The sequence below is a fragment of the Bos taurus genome, chromosome 3 (genome assembly GCF_002263795.3).
Source record: "Bos taurus isolate L1 Dominette 01449 registration number 42190680 breed Hereford chromosome 3, ARS-UCD2.0, whole genome shotgun sequence".
NCBI classification, from domain to species: Eukaryota; Metazoa; Chordata; class Mammalia; order Artiodactyla; family Bovidae; genus Bos; species Bos taurus.
Window position 1 is genome coordinate 23,295,948 of NC_037330.1, and position 17,505 is coordinate 23,313,452.

Genomic DNA, 17,505 nt, shown 5'->3' on the forward strand with positions numbered 1-17,505 from the left:
TTGAATAACTAACAGTTATATCCAATACACTATGCTAGATGCCATAAGAGACACAAAGAAGAAATAAATCAATTCCTCTCTTTGATAAATGGTCACATTCACTAGGAAAAAATAAGAAAGTCTACACATAGCCACAATAGAAGTTAATAAGTAGGAGTGATCATGAGTTTGAAAGAAGCATGGATAGGATTTGTGGACCATCTAAGTACTTGGTTGGGTTAGGGGGAAGATTGAGAAGAGCTAATATCTATTTTTAAATGTGAGTAATGGGAGAATATGGAGACTTTTGACAGAGATAAGGAAATAGGCTACATTTTCTTAGGATGATGATGAGTTTGAAGTGAGTTTTCCAAGTGAAAATGTTCATCAGTAAGACCTAGGCAATCAAAATAGAGGTAGGGGTTAGAGATTCAGATTTTGAGTCTTATTTTTGGTTGCCTGGGAAGTCTGTAAGGAAGGTGTGTGGGCTGAGAAGGCCAGAGGGTTTGGACCTGTTTGGATCTTAATTCTACACTTCAGAAGTGAGGAAAAGGATCTAAAGAAGGAAGGTGAGAGAAGGGAGGACTGAGAGTTCAGAAGAAGCTCTGCCATTACAGCATCACTGAGTCAGGAGTGCATTTTAAGACTGTGCCTTTGACTCAAAACTAATACAATTATGTAAAGTTTAAAAATAAAATAAAATAAAAAAGACTGTGCCTTTGACTCAACTCTATGTGCCTCTGTTACAGCACCTGCAATATTATACTGATCTTACTTGTTTATATACTTACCCCACATAATACACTCTTAGCCTCTAGAGAATTAGGAACCTGTCTTACTTATTTTGGCATTTCCAAGACCAATTTTAACAAATGTTGATAATTGAAAGAATGGCAACCAGGGGACTCAAATATTAATGTTAATTGCAGAGAGTTAGTCAGAATTTTTGAAGTCTTTAGAAATCTTCTAAAATGGAGTTTCTCTGTAAAGGAGAGAAGAAAGCCAGATTGCAAGAGGTTAGAGAGAAACATGGGTGTTGAGGGAGGAGTAAAGGGAGAAGTAGAATAGATCACTTATTCAAGGTTTTGTAGAGGTAAAAAAGGGGAGGGGGAGGGAGGAAGAGAGAGAGGAGTACTGGGCAGTAGCTTCAGGGGACAGAAACTTCATTCATGTGACCAAGCCTAGAACCTTGGCTAGACTAAGAATTAAGGCAGCTAGCCAGGGGTTGGTTAATGAAGTGGGTTATTTAGGAGTGCTTTACTCTTTCCAGGGCTTTCCTAGTGGCTCAGACAGTAAAGAATCCACTTGCAATGCAGGAGACCCTGGGTTCAATCCCTGGGTCAGGAAAAGCCCATGGAGAAGGGGATGGCTACCCACTCCAGTATTCCTGCCTGGAGAATCCCACTGACAGAGGAGCCTGGTGGGCTACAGTCCATGGGGTCACAAAGAGTCAGACATGACCGAGGAACTAACACTTTCACTTTTCATTTTACTCTTTCAAGTTTTAGTGGGAAAGATTAGGTGAACTGATTGTTGGGAATGGGAAAGAAGGGTGATTGAAAGTTATAGTCAGAGAGTGGGAGTACCGATTTGGGATCTTGGAGTTGGAACAATGAGTATCTTCTAATGAGATCCAGAGCATGAGTCTGTTTGTGATAATGAGTAGATGTAGGTCTGTAGAGTTGAGGAAAGTGAGAACTCTTGGCTTTGGTGACCTTATTGGTCCTCAACCCAGATGTTGATTTCATGGGAGATGGGAGAGCAAAGAATGAGAAGATAAACCATGTGTTTAAGTAATTCAAGGAAGTAGAAATTAGTCCATGAAGACAGTAGAGGTGAAATGATTTAAATTATATATCATGTTTACTCAGTTGCTTCAGTCTTGTGACCCTATGGACTGTAGCCTACCAGGCTTCTCTGTCCGTGGGTTCTCCAGGAAGAATACTGGAATAGGATGCCATGCCCTCTTCCAGGGGATCTTCCCAACCCAGGGATTGAACTCACGATGCATGTTCTACATCCCTTGCATTGCAGATGGATTCTTTACCCACTGAGCTACCTGGGAAGCCCATATAATGTTTAGTGCTTTTTAGATTTTAAAAGGTATACATGTTTAGAATAATTTGGATTTGAATCTATTTTTCTGCTTTTCTCTATCCAAAATGAAACTATATCCTCTTTTGTAAGGTAAGGAATGAGCATACTTTTACTTCTTTTAATCTCTTAACTCTCCAGATTTTGTTATAGGATCTGGGATTTTAAAACTTATAGTATTATTATTACTCAAACTTAAAGTCTTACTCATGTTCTTTAACATTAACTGTATTCATACTGTTTTAAAATTCAATTTATAAGACTTTAGACTTAGTTATATGTGTAATTTGTTCTGTGTTAACTAGTAGTGCACTTATATCACAGCCTTCTTACAGAGCTCATGAATATTTGAAAAATATTTTTTAACTTAGTTGCCTTCATACACAAATGGCATCATGTATAGATATTGAACTCTTGGGTCACAAATTATATTCTTATGAAGTTCCTAGACATTATTCCTTTGCTTCTTGTAGTGAGTATTATAGAGAAGTCCAATGTCTTTTATTCTCTGTCTCCCTCTCTCTCTCTCCTCCTCCTTTAAAATCAGAACTTTAACCAATATTGGTATAGGCATGTTTCCTGTCATTTTTTTCCTAGTCTTTTTTTGAGTTCTTTGGCTCTGCAAACTTAGGTTCAGTCTCATCTCAGAAAAGATTGTTTCTCATTTGTTTTTGTGTCTTTAGGAATACCTTTACAGTAGGTCTTCATTCTTCCCCAGAGCTAAAATCTTTTCTCTCGGTATTTTAATCTTTTTTCCTTTGCATTTCATAAGAGCTTCTTAAGCTTTTTTTTTTGGCAGAACTGATTTGTTTTTCTTCTTTGTCAGTTCTGTTGTTTTCAGTTGCCAATTCTGATTTGTATTTGAACTGCATTCTTATTTTCTGATAATATTTACTCATTCTGTCTAGGTCCTCTCCATTTCTGCCTTTCTCTCAGCCTGCCCCATTTTATCAGAGTATCTTAATTTCTTTTGAAAGATTGTAGAAACTGTACACATACACTGCATGTGTATAAAATTTTTGAGAATATAGAACCAATCCTTTCTATAATGTACTCGTTTCAGGAAGTGTGTATTTTTCACTTGTGTGCTTTTCATCTGCATTTCACGTGGTGTATCTACATCTTTTATATTGCACATGTTCTAATGAACACCAGGTGGTTGTTTGTTTGGCTTACTCATTCTGCTCATTAGTAATGCCTTGCCATAAATAGAGTAGTTCGATTCTCTTTGGAATCCCTGGTATAGTTAGTTTCTACTTCCAGGGAGGTGAGGGGCTCTTTCTGTATAAATTGTTAACAGCCCAGCAGCCCAAAGAGGTGGGAGAAAGCCAGAGTGTGTATTTTTCCTCCTAGCAGGAATACAGAAGCCTAGCACCATTTTTTTCTCTGGGTAGAGAAGCTTCTGTGCCAGGCGTCAGTTCTCCACACAGTGGCTAAGCCTGGTTGCTCTTTGGTGCTGTTGCATCTGGACTTTGCTCCAAAAGCACCACAGACTTTTTTGATGCTATAGAGACCACAGGAGCCCTGGGACTCCTCAGTGCTTTAAACTGCTATTGACCTGGAATGGTGGGATGGAGTTCAGTCCATTCTTCCCACGGGAGCAAGGTGGGCTTTCTGACACAAATTGGATCATGTTATTTCTTTGCTTGAAATGATTCAGTGGGTCCCCCTTGTCTTTGGATACAGTTCCAAGGCTCTGCACATAACTACCTGTCCAACCTCATCTCCACTGATACGTGCTTTATAATTAAACCACGGTGGGTTTTTTCATTGCCTCGGGTGAGCCATATTTTACCTTCTATTCAAACTTGTACACATACACTTCTTCTGCCTGAAGTACCCCCACACCATCCTCCTACATTCCTACACAAACTGGTTAACATGTAGAGTCTTTGTCTCTCTCTCTCTTTCAACAGTAATTTACAATTTATTCAGCTGTAATGTACTTATTCTGACTTTAAGGTGGTATCACATGGCATACTTTTGGGTCCATTCCAGAGATTCCTGAGGTCACTCTTGTATTTATCTCTGTCATTTTATAGATTTGTGCAGTCCCTGGCACTCGGGAGTTATCTGGGTTTGGAAGACATAGCATTGAACCAATGGATAAAAAAAGAACTTCAGAAACAGTTGAAGCAGGAGGACATTGTGATCTTAGAATATCAATACATATGCTGCTATTACTGTTAATATTTGGATGATAAATTCTTGTAAATGCAACTTTAGGTGGTTTGAAGGTGGAATCTGTAGGAATATAAATTTTCAAAACACACACAAAAATACTGCCTTGATGCAGGCTGCCATTAGGCCGTAATCTTGGCCTAATCATCCCCCACTTGAACTGCAGGACATAGGTCTTCTGTGTTCTCTTGCTCTGTGGTCCTAAGGCAACATGTGTGTATTACTGCACTTCTCACCCTCTATTATAATTATTTGGTTGTAAAACCCTCTTTTGTCTGTATATTCTGGGTAGAATCCACAACTGCTTGTTTACCAGTTTGTATAGGTCAGGCCTGGCACATAATTTATACATATTTGTTGAATGAATGAATGGAGCATTAAATTTTCTCATTGTTCTGGCCCAACATCATGTCTCCAAATTCAGGGCTATCACCGGGTCCTGGCAGGGTCTCTTCTTCCCTGAGATACATTAGTATCTTTCTTCATCATGGACCAGGTTTGTGCCGTCTGTAAATATGGACTAATTTTGTATGAGAGGATTACATTTGACTATCATTGTAAGCACTCATCACAGTGTCTAGTACCTAGAAATAGCTGAATAAGTCTATTTTTACTATTTGAAGCCAGTAGCACCACTAGGAAATAAAAGAGTGGCTCTTTGCTTGTTTACTTTCATGCAGATGGAGGCAACTGGAAGAGGAGGGTTGCTTGCCTACTGGGATGTAGTCTTTAGGGAAACCTTAGGTTTCAATTGAAGAAGTAAGGTACTCCAACAATGTAGAGTCACCTCGAGATATAGTTGAAGGATTAAGGTCAAAAGGTCAGATAAATTTGGTGTAATATAAACGAGTTTAGCAGCTAAGGAAGAGAGTGGAATGAGAGACATGTATATTGATGGGGGGATGTAGATAAGGGGATGATGAAAACTTTGACAGTATAAGTAGAATAGAGACACCCTGTTCTAGGAATAGGCGTCGAAAGATGACTATTGAGTTTAGAATGATCTGAGTGAGGGGGAAAAGAGCAAATAAAATTCGTTTAAACAAATATTTTGATTACTTCTCAAGAAATACTATTAGCAAGGCACTATGTTAAGGGCTAAGGGTTCACTGCTGAAGTAAATGGTACCACCCATTTCTCCGTGGAACTTGGAGCATGTGTCTAGCATATGTTTAGTGAGGAACACAGGCATAAAGCATGTAATTATCTGTAAGATTTTGAACTGTAATGAATATCTGGTGGGAAAAGTAGAGGTTATTTGGAGAACATATTAACAGGCAGAACTATCTGAGTTTGGAGTCAGCATGTACTGTCTTTCAGCTGTGGACAGTGGGTATGAATTATTAGGGCATCATTGAGGCTAAAATGCTCCAGGTGCAGGGTCCTGGACAAAGACCCATAGTGGGAAAAGATTGTTATCATGTTTAGAAATGATGAAAATAAAAAGCCAGAGTATCCAACACTAGTCATATTTCAAGGGGAAAGACTGGAGTGAGGCAGAAAATGTAGAAAAGATTTAGAATTTTATCCTAAGAGTAATGGCTTGCCTCAGAGGGTTTGAACAGGCAAATGGCACAATCCATGATCCATGGTGAGGTCAAGCTGGTGATTCTTTAGATACCGTATTGATCACGACGCAGGGAAACCAGGCTTTTGAGGAGTCTGGCAAAGATGATGGTGTCTAGGGTTAGCAGGAACATTCACTGAGACTCTTGCATTTATCTGCATGTGTATCTCCTATGCCTACTATACCTACAGGATCTTGTTAGACGCTTGTCACCCCAGCCTCTTAGGCACATTTGTGAGCTTGTACATTAGTGCACGCACACAGTCTCTCATCAGGCAGACCCTGTAGACTCCAGTGTTTGTACAAAATGTTTCACCCATCTTTAGCCCTGGGACGTTGAAGAACAGCCAAGCTTGTCCTCTGCCCTTTCACTTCAGGAGAGGAATGGAAAATCTGCTGTGTGTAGAGAAGGTTTGTAGGACAGAGGTTAAAAGAATGCCCTGCTATGATAGGAAGAGATGAAACTCCACACCTCAGGAGCCTGGGCAACTGCTGGATGGGAGGATATATTGGAGACCAGACTCTCTTGATTTAACCAAAGAAGAGGAGGTAGAGGGTCAGGGCAAGGGTCAACCAAGCTCATTTTTTACATGTTGTTCATATGGTGACTGTTGCAAATGAGAACTGACCCTTAACAGGGCCAATGATGTGGTAAAAGTTTTTCCCACACACTTCACACTTGAGAGATGACTAGGAAGGGCCAGGGCTTCTTCCAGAAGTGCTAAGGCTCAGTGATCATTTCTTTTCTTTCCTTTCCGCCCTTCCTCCTCTTGTTTCCCAGTCACTTGTAACTCAAGTCAGATTGATGTTTTGTTTGTGGTGTCTTGAGAAAACCATAGTGAGCTGTTTGTATCCTCACGTGTTGCAGCCCATAAAGTGGTGTCTTGTCTGGTGGTCCTCAGTTCACATGGCCAGAACTTGATGCTAGTGAGGCTCAGGTCAGTTTCCGCTTCAGTACAGTCCTGTTGGGTTCACTCTATTTTCTGCCACACGTGCTGCTCATAGTCTTACTCATTCATCCTTTGCTTTTAAATCCATAGATGGTGGCAGTAAGAAAAGATCATTATGAAAGTGACCCCACTCCTACAAAATCAATATAGTGTACTCTTTTTTCTTGTTTTCCTTTTATAAAATAAATTTATTTTTTGATTGAAATATAGTACATTTACAATTTTGTGTCAATTTCTGCTGTACAGCAAAGTGTTACAGTTGTACATATGTATACATTCTTTTCTAAATTATTTCTCATTATGGTTTATCATAGGATAATTCAATATATTATATTCAATGCCCTGTATTATAGTAGAACCTTGTTTTTTATCCATCCTGTGTATAATAGTTTGCATCTGTTAACCTCAGACTCCCTCCCCCACCCGCCTTCCCTTTGCCAATCACGAGTCTGTTCTCTGTATCTGCGAGTCTGTTTCTGTTTTGTAGGTAGGTTGATTTGTGTCTTATTTGTAATTGAAGTGTAGTTGACCTACAATATCATTTTGGTTTCAGGTGTAGAGCACAGCAATTCAGTTATATATGTGTGTGTATATATATACATATATATACACACACATACACAGACACACATGTATATATTCTTCTTCAGATTCTCTTCCCATATAGGTTATTACAAAATATTGAGTGCAGTTCTTTGTGCCATACAGTAGGTCCTTGACATCACTAATTATAGAGAAATGCAAGTCAGAACTATAGTGAGGTACCACTTCACACCAGTCAGAATAGCCATCATAAAAAGTCCACAAATAATAAATGCTGGGAGGGTATGGAGGAAAAGGAACTTCCTCCTGGTGGTTCAGATGGTAAAGCATCTGCCTACAATGCAGGAGACCCAGGTTCAATCCCTGGGTTGGGAAGATCCTCTGGAGAAGGAAATGGCAACCCACTCCAGTACTCTTGCCTGGAAAATCCTATGGACAGAGGAGCATTGTAGGCTACAGTCCATGGGGTTGCAAAGAGTCAGACACGACTGAGCGACCTCACTTCTTTCTTATACTGTTGGTAGGAATGTAAATTGGTACAGCAGCTGTGGAGAAGAGTATGGAGTTCCTTAAAGAACTGAAACTAGAGCTACCATATGATCCAGCAGTCCCACTCCTGGCCACATATTCAGAGAAAACCATAATTTGAAGAGATACATGCACCCCAGTGCTCATTGCAGTACTATTTACTATACCTAAGACATGGAAACAGCTTAAATGTCCATCAGCAGAGGAATGGATGAAGAAGATGTGGCACATATATACAATGGGCTATTACTCAGCCATAAGAAAGAAAGAAATAATGCCATTTGCAGCAACACAGGTGGACCTAGAGATTATCATAGTCAGTCAGACAGTTGTTGTTCAGTCGCTCAGTCGTGTCTGACTCTTTACGACCCCATGGACTGCAGCATGCCAGGCTTCCTTATCCCTCACCGTCTCCCGGAGCTTGCTCAAATTCATGTCCATTGAGTTGGTGATGCCATCCAACTATCTCATCCTCTGTTGGCCCCTTCTCCTCCTCCCCTCAATCTTTCCCAGCATCAGGGTCTTTTCCGGTTAAGTTGGCTTTTCACGTCAGGTGGCCAGAGAAAGACAAATATCATATATATCAATTATATGTAGAATCTAAAAAAGTGTGAATGAACTTATTTGTAGAACAGACATAGAAAACAGACTTATGGTTACCAAAGGGGAAAGGGGGATGTTGCTAAGTCACTTCAGTTGTGTCCGACTCTATGCGACCCCATAGACGGCAGCCCACCAGGCTCCCCCATCCCTGGGATTCTCCAGGCAAGAACACTGGAGTGGGTTGCCATTTCCTTCTCCAGTGCAGGAAAGTGAAAAGTGAAAGTGAAGTCACTCAGTCATGTCCGACTCTTTGGGACCTCATGGACTGCAGCCTACCAGGCTCCTCCACCCATGGGATTTTCCAGACAAGAGTACTGGAGTGGGGTGCCATTGCCTTCTCCAAAGGGGGATGGGCAGATATAAATTAGAAGGTTGGGATTAACATACACACACTCCTATATACAAAATAGCATGCTTGTTTTTCTAATGGTGGGTTAGTAGTATTGACTGTAGTTGAAGTACTGCTTAGATGTTATGCTCTTCCTGTGCATTTCTCAATCCTGTTCTTCCCTCATGATAGTTTTGAAGGCTAACTTAAAATGTGATCACACACCCCAGTGTTCCTTTTCAGCACTTGATTTCCACTTTTAAGTTTGTTTCTTTTTTTAAAAAGTTATTTATTTATTTATTTTTGACTGTGCTTGGTCTTTGTTGCCGCGCTGGCTTTTCTCTAGTTGCGTGTGCGGGCTTCTCATTGTCATGGCTTCTCTTGTTCCAGAGCACAGATTCTAGGGCACATGGGCTTCAGTAGTTGTGGCCGGTGGACTCAGTAGTTGCGGTTTCCAATCTCTAGAGCACGTGTTCAGTAGTTGCAGGGCACAGGCTTAGTTGCTGTACGGCACGTGGGATCCTCCCGGATCAGAGGTTGAACCTGTGTCTCCTACATTGGCAGGTGGATTCTTTACCACTGAGCCATCAGGGAAGCCCAAGTTTGTCTATTTCTAATTCTTTTTCTAACTAGCTGTGTAAACATGGATAAGTCACTATACCTCTCTGGTCCTAGTTTTGTTTGTAAAATGAGCACGTTAGATTGAATCTAAGGTCTGTTTCATCACTGACGCCAAGTGTCTGGTACAGTGGCTGATATATAAACTGAGGTGAATGACCAACAGAATTCATGCTCTCATGGAACTTTTAGTCTAACAGAGACTGTAAAATGTAAATGAATATAAAATTACACCATTTGATAAATGACAAGATGGACTGAATGGAGTAGATGCAGTGAAGGATAAAAAAGAGGAAATGTGAGCTTGAAGATCTACCTAAGTTATGAAGAAGGTCAAGGTGGTGGTGGTGGTTTAGGCACGAAGTCGTGTCTGACTCCTGCAACCGCATGGACTGTAGCCCGCTAGGCTTCTCTGTCCATGGGATTCTCCAGGCAAGGATACTGGAGTGGGTTGCCATTTCCTTCTCCAAGGGATATTCCCAACCCAAGAATCGAACCCAGGTCTCCTGCATTGCAGGCAGATGATTTATCAACTGAGCTATGAGGGAAGGCTGAAAGTCAAGGTGTGAGATGTTAATCGGCCATATAAGTAAGAGGAAGAAGAATATTTAAGGTGGAGAGGACAGGCTATGCAGAGGCTCTGAGGTAGGAAAGAACTTGTTTAAGGAACCAACAGTAAGCCATGTGGCTAGAATAAAATATATGAAGGAAAGATAGAGACTTGAGATACATTTAGGAGGCAAAAGCTATCACCCAGAGAATTATCAGTATATACTAGTGGCGCTAACATAAAGAACCCACCTACCAATTCAGGAGACATAAGAGATGTGGGTTTAAGGGACACAGGTTCGATCTGGGTCAGGAATATCCCCTGGAGGAGGAAACAGTAACCCACCCCAGTATTCCTTGCCTGGAAAAATCCCATGGACAGAGGAGTCTGGTGGGCTACAGTCCATGAAGTCGCAAAGAGTTGGATATGACTGAGCGACTTAGCAGGCCAAGTGTTTAAGGTGTCAGCCTTCATACCAAGTTAGTCCAGGTTTATATGGCAGTAGAGAAAGTAGTTTCTAGAAACAAGTTATTCCCTTTCTAATAGGAGATGGTTAAAACCTAATAGCCCACTGCCTAATCCCAATGTTAGATACCAGTAACTTGCAATAACTGGCAGGTGAAGTTAGTAAGAGGGATAATTGATGCCCTCACAAACTTGCCCAACCGAGCCTTGTGCAACATATTTTGGGAGTTCACCGGCAAGGTTTGTGTGCTGGCACAGATGATGGTACATGCTGAGACTTGTTTGGATTGAAGGTGTAGTAGCTAGGTAGGGCATGGAAAGAACGCAGCTCTGTCTTTTCACCAGGGGCTTTTATATGCTAGGTAGCTAGCTCCTAACTTAGTGCTTTCTCCTTTTCTCCCAACTAACACAAAGCCATTTGCTTTTAGTTCATGCTATATTCTACTGGCAGACTAATGTTCATAGGCAGATTTGATCATGCCTTCCCTCACCAGTGAGCCTGCAATAATTCTCCTTTGTCATATCAAGTTCAAAATTCAGATAAGAATTCAGAGCCTCAAATGATCTCCAGCCTTTTCTTGTTTTAAACCCAACTCAAGAATATACTCCAGTCCCTTTGATATGTTCAAGATCTAACCCCACAAACCTGAGTGAACCTTCTTCCTCCAGCCCAGGCTGATGCTTTTTTGCCATGGAGTAGTGGAAAAGCTGAATGCACCCATCCTCTCTAGAATATCACCAAGAAACTTTACTGTTTCAGTATTTAGTGACTTTTTGTCTTTGTCAGTTTCTACCAACGGTCTTCTTTCCTTGACTCATGCTTCCATCCCTTTTAGGTGTCTTTAAGACCCGAGAATCAGGGACTTAGTCTGTAGGTCTTATTGATCAGACCCAGAGTTGGATAATTAACTCTGCTATAGTGGAAAGAACAGTAGTTTTAGAGTCAAACTGATCTGGGTTTGAATGACAGTGCCTCTGACTTACCAGTTTACGACTCTGGGCAGGGGTGGTAGGGTTGATGGTTACTTAACCTTTCTGAGCCTCATGTTTCTTATTTTTAGGCTCTGCATTGGTTTCCTCCTTTGTCAAGAGGGAGGTGGCATGAAAGAAGTGCAGTATGTTAGTAGACCTTCCATTGGGAATTTTGGAACAAGCAATTTTGTGGCACCCTGGTCACTGTTCTAACATTCCAAATGTAATAACTGGTTGCTGGAATTGGAATGAGGAAAAATTCTGGCATAAATATGCCTGGGAGGGGTTTTGTTTTGTTCTGGAGAAATATGCCTGAACCTTAGAGGAAAATGATCCGTTCTATGAAAGATTATGTATAAGCCAGGATTCTTTTGACTCTCCAGATTTGATTTCTCTAACAGGATCTGACACCAAACCCAAAATGCCTTAGGTATTTGACCTTCAAAAATCAATCTCATTGGAAAAATAGTCAACTGTACTCAAAAAATACATTTGACTTTTGGATAGTAATTTGAAGTCATAAGTTTTTCCAGTAATCCGATCATATGAGTCATGATTTTAATCCTCCCCTCCCCCATCCTGTCTCCTTCCCAATGCCTCTGTGTGCTTGGGAAGACTGAGATGCAGAGAGGTTGTTTTGATATGGTGAGATTCACACCTTAAGTCTTTGTCAAGGATTTTAGAGTCAGCAGCTCTAGTTCAAATCCCAGTCCTCCTGTACCCCCTGCCTCGTGATAGGTGAGTTATGTCACCTCTCTGGACACGTTTCCTCAATGAGACAGTGATCGCAACACCTCAAGCCCAATACGTGGTTCACAGTAAGCCATCAGTGACTCTTGATATCCTTTCCCAAGAGTACAAAATTTTTATTCCAAACATTATTTCGTTAACCTAGTCTGTCTCACTATAATATTTAAGTGGCTGGGTGTTACATAATTATATGAAATATATATGAGATTTAAAAAATACACAGTGTCTTGTACTCAGAATTGTCATGGAACCAATAAGAAAAACAACTTCCAAATTTCTCACAAGCAGCAAGTCAGTTAAGTTTGATGGTAGCATAGGCATTTTGAGTTAGCATTAGTGTAAGAGACAAGACTCTGAGGAATTCCCAGGTTGCAGAAACTCTTCACCTGCTTCTTGGTTATGTTTTCATTTCTATATCCCACCTGCATCTTAACAACACATCTGCCATTACTCTGAGGTAGCATTTCTGCCAGAAAAGTAAGGGAGCAAAGCTTTCTATACTGACATCATCTACCCTGGGGGAAATGATTGCTCCTTCACTTCCTCCCTCCCTCTGTACTAGTTAATGCTGTCAGATGCAACAGACAGATCCCCATCTCAAATTAGGAAAACCTGCTGGAAGGGACATCTCTCAGACTGGCTGTGCTCGTAAATAGGCTTAGAAACAGCCAGTCTTTGGGAACAGCTGGAGCTAGTAACTTGAATGTCCCCAGATTCTGTTTTTCTTTTCTGTGCACTTCCGATTCACTAGTATCACACCATATGTAGACTGGTCATGTTTTTCTTTTAGTCCATGTGGCAAAGGGTCCCTAGTCCAAAAGTTTGGAAGAGAGACACAGTGACATAGCTTGTATCATATGCCCATCCTGGATCAGGAAGATATGATCATGTAAATATGTGGTGGCTCCTTCAGGTATTATATGGATAAAGTGGAGTGAGAAGAGCAGCACGGAAGGAGGGGCCCTGAGCACAGAGTTCCGGAGTTGCCCACACACTGCCATCTTAGGCAGTGGGATCTTAGCTGGGAATACAAAAAATGCTCCTGAACTGAGTTTGCTTGCAGCCCAGTGATGGGAGATGGATGTACAATCAAAGTGCAATAGAATGATGTTGGTTCTGTAAAAATGGACGCATTGGTTAAATAGGAGTAAAGAATAGGTGGTCAGTTAGGTTGGCTCAGACACAGAAGCCCCTGCTGGCAATGCTGGCTGCACAGTTGGGCACTTTGCAGACTCTGAAAGTCCTTGAGCCAGCTGACTTCTTATCTGGGGACTAGGTATAGCCCTGGCGTTTTCTGAGTATGAATGCCCTGTGCTTTGTCGTTAAGAGGCTTCTGCATCAGAGTGCCTCTTTGAATTATCCAGTGAGTTTTTTACAAAGAAAGAATTAAGGATATCATGAGGGTTTTGTCATGTTCTGTTTTAGAGAATTCATATGATCTGAATATTCATTCCCTTTGGTAGCTTCTTAAACCTATTAAAAGACAACTTATTATAAGAAAGATTCATCAACTTGTTTTACAACTCAGGTAACCTGGCACTTGACTGCTGGTCAGTTACAAATCCCTTGCTTTTAAGTAGCTTATAAATAACTCCTGTTCCCCGTCATGGGGCCTGAGAGTGTTTGCCACAGCCCCTGCCCTTTGCTGCTGCGGTGGCCTGTGGTATATCCATTGGTGGTCTCATGTTTATCATCCTTTAGTTTGCTTCCTCAGGCAGAACAGACTGATCCTTTTCCATCTTCTGTTGAGTGAGGTAAACTTTCTACATCTTATTCCACTGCTCCGTCTTTGGCTCCAGTCTCTTCATCTTGGCTTTGTGTTTCTCATTTATATTTTACCAAGGCTTTTATTGTCCTTAACTGCTTGATTTTTCTCTCTGCCCTTTCTTGCTCTTGCATGTATTTTTTAATTAAACCTTCTATTTTGAGATAATTGTAGTTTTGCAGAAAGCTATAAGTATTAACAGAGAAATACTGTTTACCTTTAACCAAGTCTTCCCCAATGGTAACATCATCACCTTCCAAGACTACTATCTAATATCATAATCAGAATATTGACATTGATATAGTCAAGATACATAATGGTAGCCTTAACATTTTGATTTTTAAGGTTGCTTCTTGTCCTTACTCATCTCTTAGACCCTTCTCTCCTTGCTCTTCTCACATTCATTGTCCCGGGGATTTAACCAAATCTGATTTAAGGCTCTTACAAGACTCAATTTTCTCTCTGGTAGGCTGGCTAGACTTCATGCTGTCAGAGTTTCTAGGGATAGAACTTGCCTTCCCTAAATTATTTGCCTAGAATTTGGATGTCTCTAGGTGGCCTTAAAAGTCATGTGAGAACTGGGTTTCTGTGAGTTAATTTTGCCATAAGTTCACGCAGGTCACATGAGGGTGAAGAACATGTGGGGGTTGGTATGGTACTAATCCTCTGAGACTCAGAGCCCTAAACAAAGACACTTTTCCCCCCAAAGGACAGTTCTGCACAGAGGATGTGGATGAGTGCCTGCTGCAGCCCAATGCCTGTCAGAACGGGGGCACCTGTACCAACCGCAACGGGGGCTATGGCTGTGTATGTGTGAATGGCTGGAGTGGGGACGACTGCAGTGAGAATATCGATGACTGTGCCTTCGCCTCCTGCACCCCGGGCTCTACCTGCATCGATCGTGTGGCCTCCTTCTCTTGTATGTGCCCAGAAGGAAAGGCAGGTAAGGCTGGCAGAAGAACAGAGCTGGAAAGGGTGAAAGGGCTGGTGAGCATTCAGGACTTCTGCCTCCGTCTCTTTCATCCCTTTTGGGGTATGTCCTTTTAAGTTTCATCTTTTGGAACGTGGCACCCAAAGCTGTGCTTCTGGAAATGTAATTGGTAGCCAAAGTGCTGTGAAGTCAGTCTTCTTCCTTAGGACTTTTAGCTCTCAACTCCATGTACCTCAGTGTTTCATCCCCCCAGAATGAAAGTAACTCTTGCCTTGGAAACATCTATTACCTCCTTAAGATTTTAAGCTAAAAGACAGCTCAGAAATTAAGGTAAATTTCTCAGAAATTAAGACAAAATTACTCACAAACGGAGGTAGGCACTTAATTTTAAGAAGAAATAATCCATTTACTCAGAAAAGATTAGCAAGAAGGAAACAATGAAATGTATTCCAGCTCTCAATATTGCCCTGTAGGGGAAGGTTTTCACCAACTGCAAGTTAACATCGCTCTAGCCTCTGAGTTTAACAGTTCTGGGTCTAGGAATAGAGCAGTGAGAGGAGGAATGTTACAGAAGGAGATTGCTTAGCGATAGAACTTTGTGCCCAGCGGTTTTGAAATGTTCCTGTATCTATGCCTTTTCAAAAGCCCCACCTCCAGCTTTGTAGAAGAAGCCTTAGTCACCTCTTCTTAAGCTAATTGCAGACTGGAAAATCCAGTTCCCATGTGAACTATGCAGAACATGGGGCCTAGTCATGTCTTCAGAGTCCTGAGGGCACTTGAGCCAGGAATGTTGACACTATTAAAAAGCTGCCCAAGTATAGGCTGATGATGTTCAGCTGGTTTTTTTTTTTTTTTTCTTCTGAGGCTAATGAAATGCAGGTGGCCCCACGATCATCAGGTAGCATGATCTTGGGAAAGTGGGTTGCCAGTTAAAATATAGGATGTATGTAATATTTGGGACATAGAATAAATAATTATTCATTGTTTATCTGGAATTCAGATTGAACTGGGCAGCCTCCGTTTTTATGTGCTAGACATGACAGCCCAGTGGGGAGGATATCTCCCTTTTCCTGACTCCAGCATCTAACCATCTCGCAAATCCCTCACATTATCTACCCTTGAGGAAGGGTCCAGCTGAAGGCTCAGATTCAGAGTATAGAGAGAGGTGTCTACAGAAGCTTCTTGCTTTGCAGTTAGCTGTAGCATGTCCCTAAGGCAGGATCCCGCAAAGGGGAAATTGCCTCTAAATCTTCACATTGGATTCTGATGTGCCAGTCCTAAGGTGTTCAATCCTCTATGAAAGAGAAACTCATTCCCCAGGTAAGGGACATTTTCTCTTTCTTCTCCTTTCCCCACCCCTGTGACAGGTCTCTTATGTCATCTGGATGACGCGTGCATCAGCAACCCCTGCCACAAGGGGGCGCTGTGTGATACCAACCCTCTGAATGGACAGTATATTTGCACCTGCCCACAAGGCTACAAAGGGAGTGACTGTACAGAAGATGTGGATGAGTGTGCCATGGGTGAGTACACAGAACCTTTCCTATTCCTGTCAGTCGAGCTCAGCCGACATTTCACCTGAAGCACATTTCACTCTGCGTGCATATTTCATCCAAACCTCAGACCTGTTACATGCCCTGTTTACAACTGACCTTTCAGTGTAACCACATAGTCTATCCTGGGAATTCAAATATATAGAAGGTTTGTGCTTGACTCTTAACATGGATCCCTACCTTAGTGACTGTTTGGGCATAAGAACAGCAGAGACACACGAGAGTTGAGATTGCCCTCATTTGTCTTTCTTTCCCTATTTCCTTTCTTCCTTCTTCATTTAATTATTTATTTACTTTCTGATTGATTGATTTCTGATTGATTGATTGATTAGAATGATGTAAGAAATTGAGAATCAGATTATTAAAGGACTGGCCCTAATGCTACTAATCTGACCCACTTCTGTAGTCCACATTTGTGGAAGCTCCATCGAGTGCTTTGATCCTGGTTATGGGTGCTTGTGTCTTCCAGCCAACAGCAATCCTTGTGAGCATGCAGGAAAATGTGTGAACACAGATGGTGCCTTCCACTGTGAGTGTCTGAAGGGCTATGCAGGACCTCGTTGTGAGATGGACATCAATGAGTGCCACTCAGACCCCTGCAAGAATGATGCCACCTGTTTGGATAAGATTGGAGGCTTCACGTGTCTGTGCATGCCAGGTACATGGGCCGTCGGTGTGTGGGGTCTAGACCAGAGACCTTGCACTGCGCTTCTCTTAGGCAGAGCACTGAGTACAGCATGGCATTTCCGTAAGCTCTGTTGGAATTTAATCCCTAGCCACGGGACCCTTAGGGCTTCCCTGGTGGCTCAGTGGTAAAGAATCTGCCTGCAGTACAGGATCTGCTGGAGACATTGGTTTGATCCCTGGGTTGGAAAGATTCCCTGGAGGCAGGCATGGCAACCCACTCCAGTATTCTTGCCTGGAGAATCCCATGGACAGAGAAGCCTGATGGGTTATAATCCATTGGGTCGCAAAGAGTTGAACACAACTGAAGCGACTTAGCATGCACACATGCAAGGGGACCCTTAAGGACTAAGGCTCATGTTAAAATTCTTAGAACTATGGAAAACAGTCCCATCGTGTCAAAATCCAGATACTTGTGAGAGAAAAATTCAGAAGATTTTTAAA

The 17,505-nt window shown here is 41.7% G+C and overlaps 1 protein-coding gene and 1 pseudogene across 3 annotated transcripts in view; one reads left to right on the forward strand and one right to left on the reverse strand.

Annotated features, from left to right (window-relative positions):
• Positions 1-17,505, forward strand: part of NOTCH2 (notch receptor 2) — a 175,284-nt gene that overhangs the window by 99,426 nt on the left and 58,353 nt on the right. For all 3 annotated transcript variants that reach the window (XM_002686114.7, XM_024990003.2, XM_059885021.1), the window contains 3 exons: positions 14,603-14,836; positions 16,192-16,347; positions 16,847-17,035. In XM_002686114.7, the coding sequence (XP_002686160.3) occupies positions 14,603-14,836; positions 16,192-16,347; positions 16,847-17,035 (579 nt within the window). The remainder of the gene's footprint in view (positions 1-14,602; positions 14,837-16,191; positions 16,348-16,846; positions 17,036-17,505) is intronic.
• On the reverse strand, positions 4,042-4,486 carry LOC132344849 (ubiquitin-conjugating enzyme E2 D3-like; annotated as a pseudogene).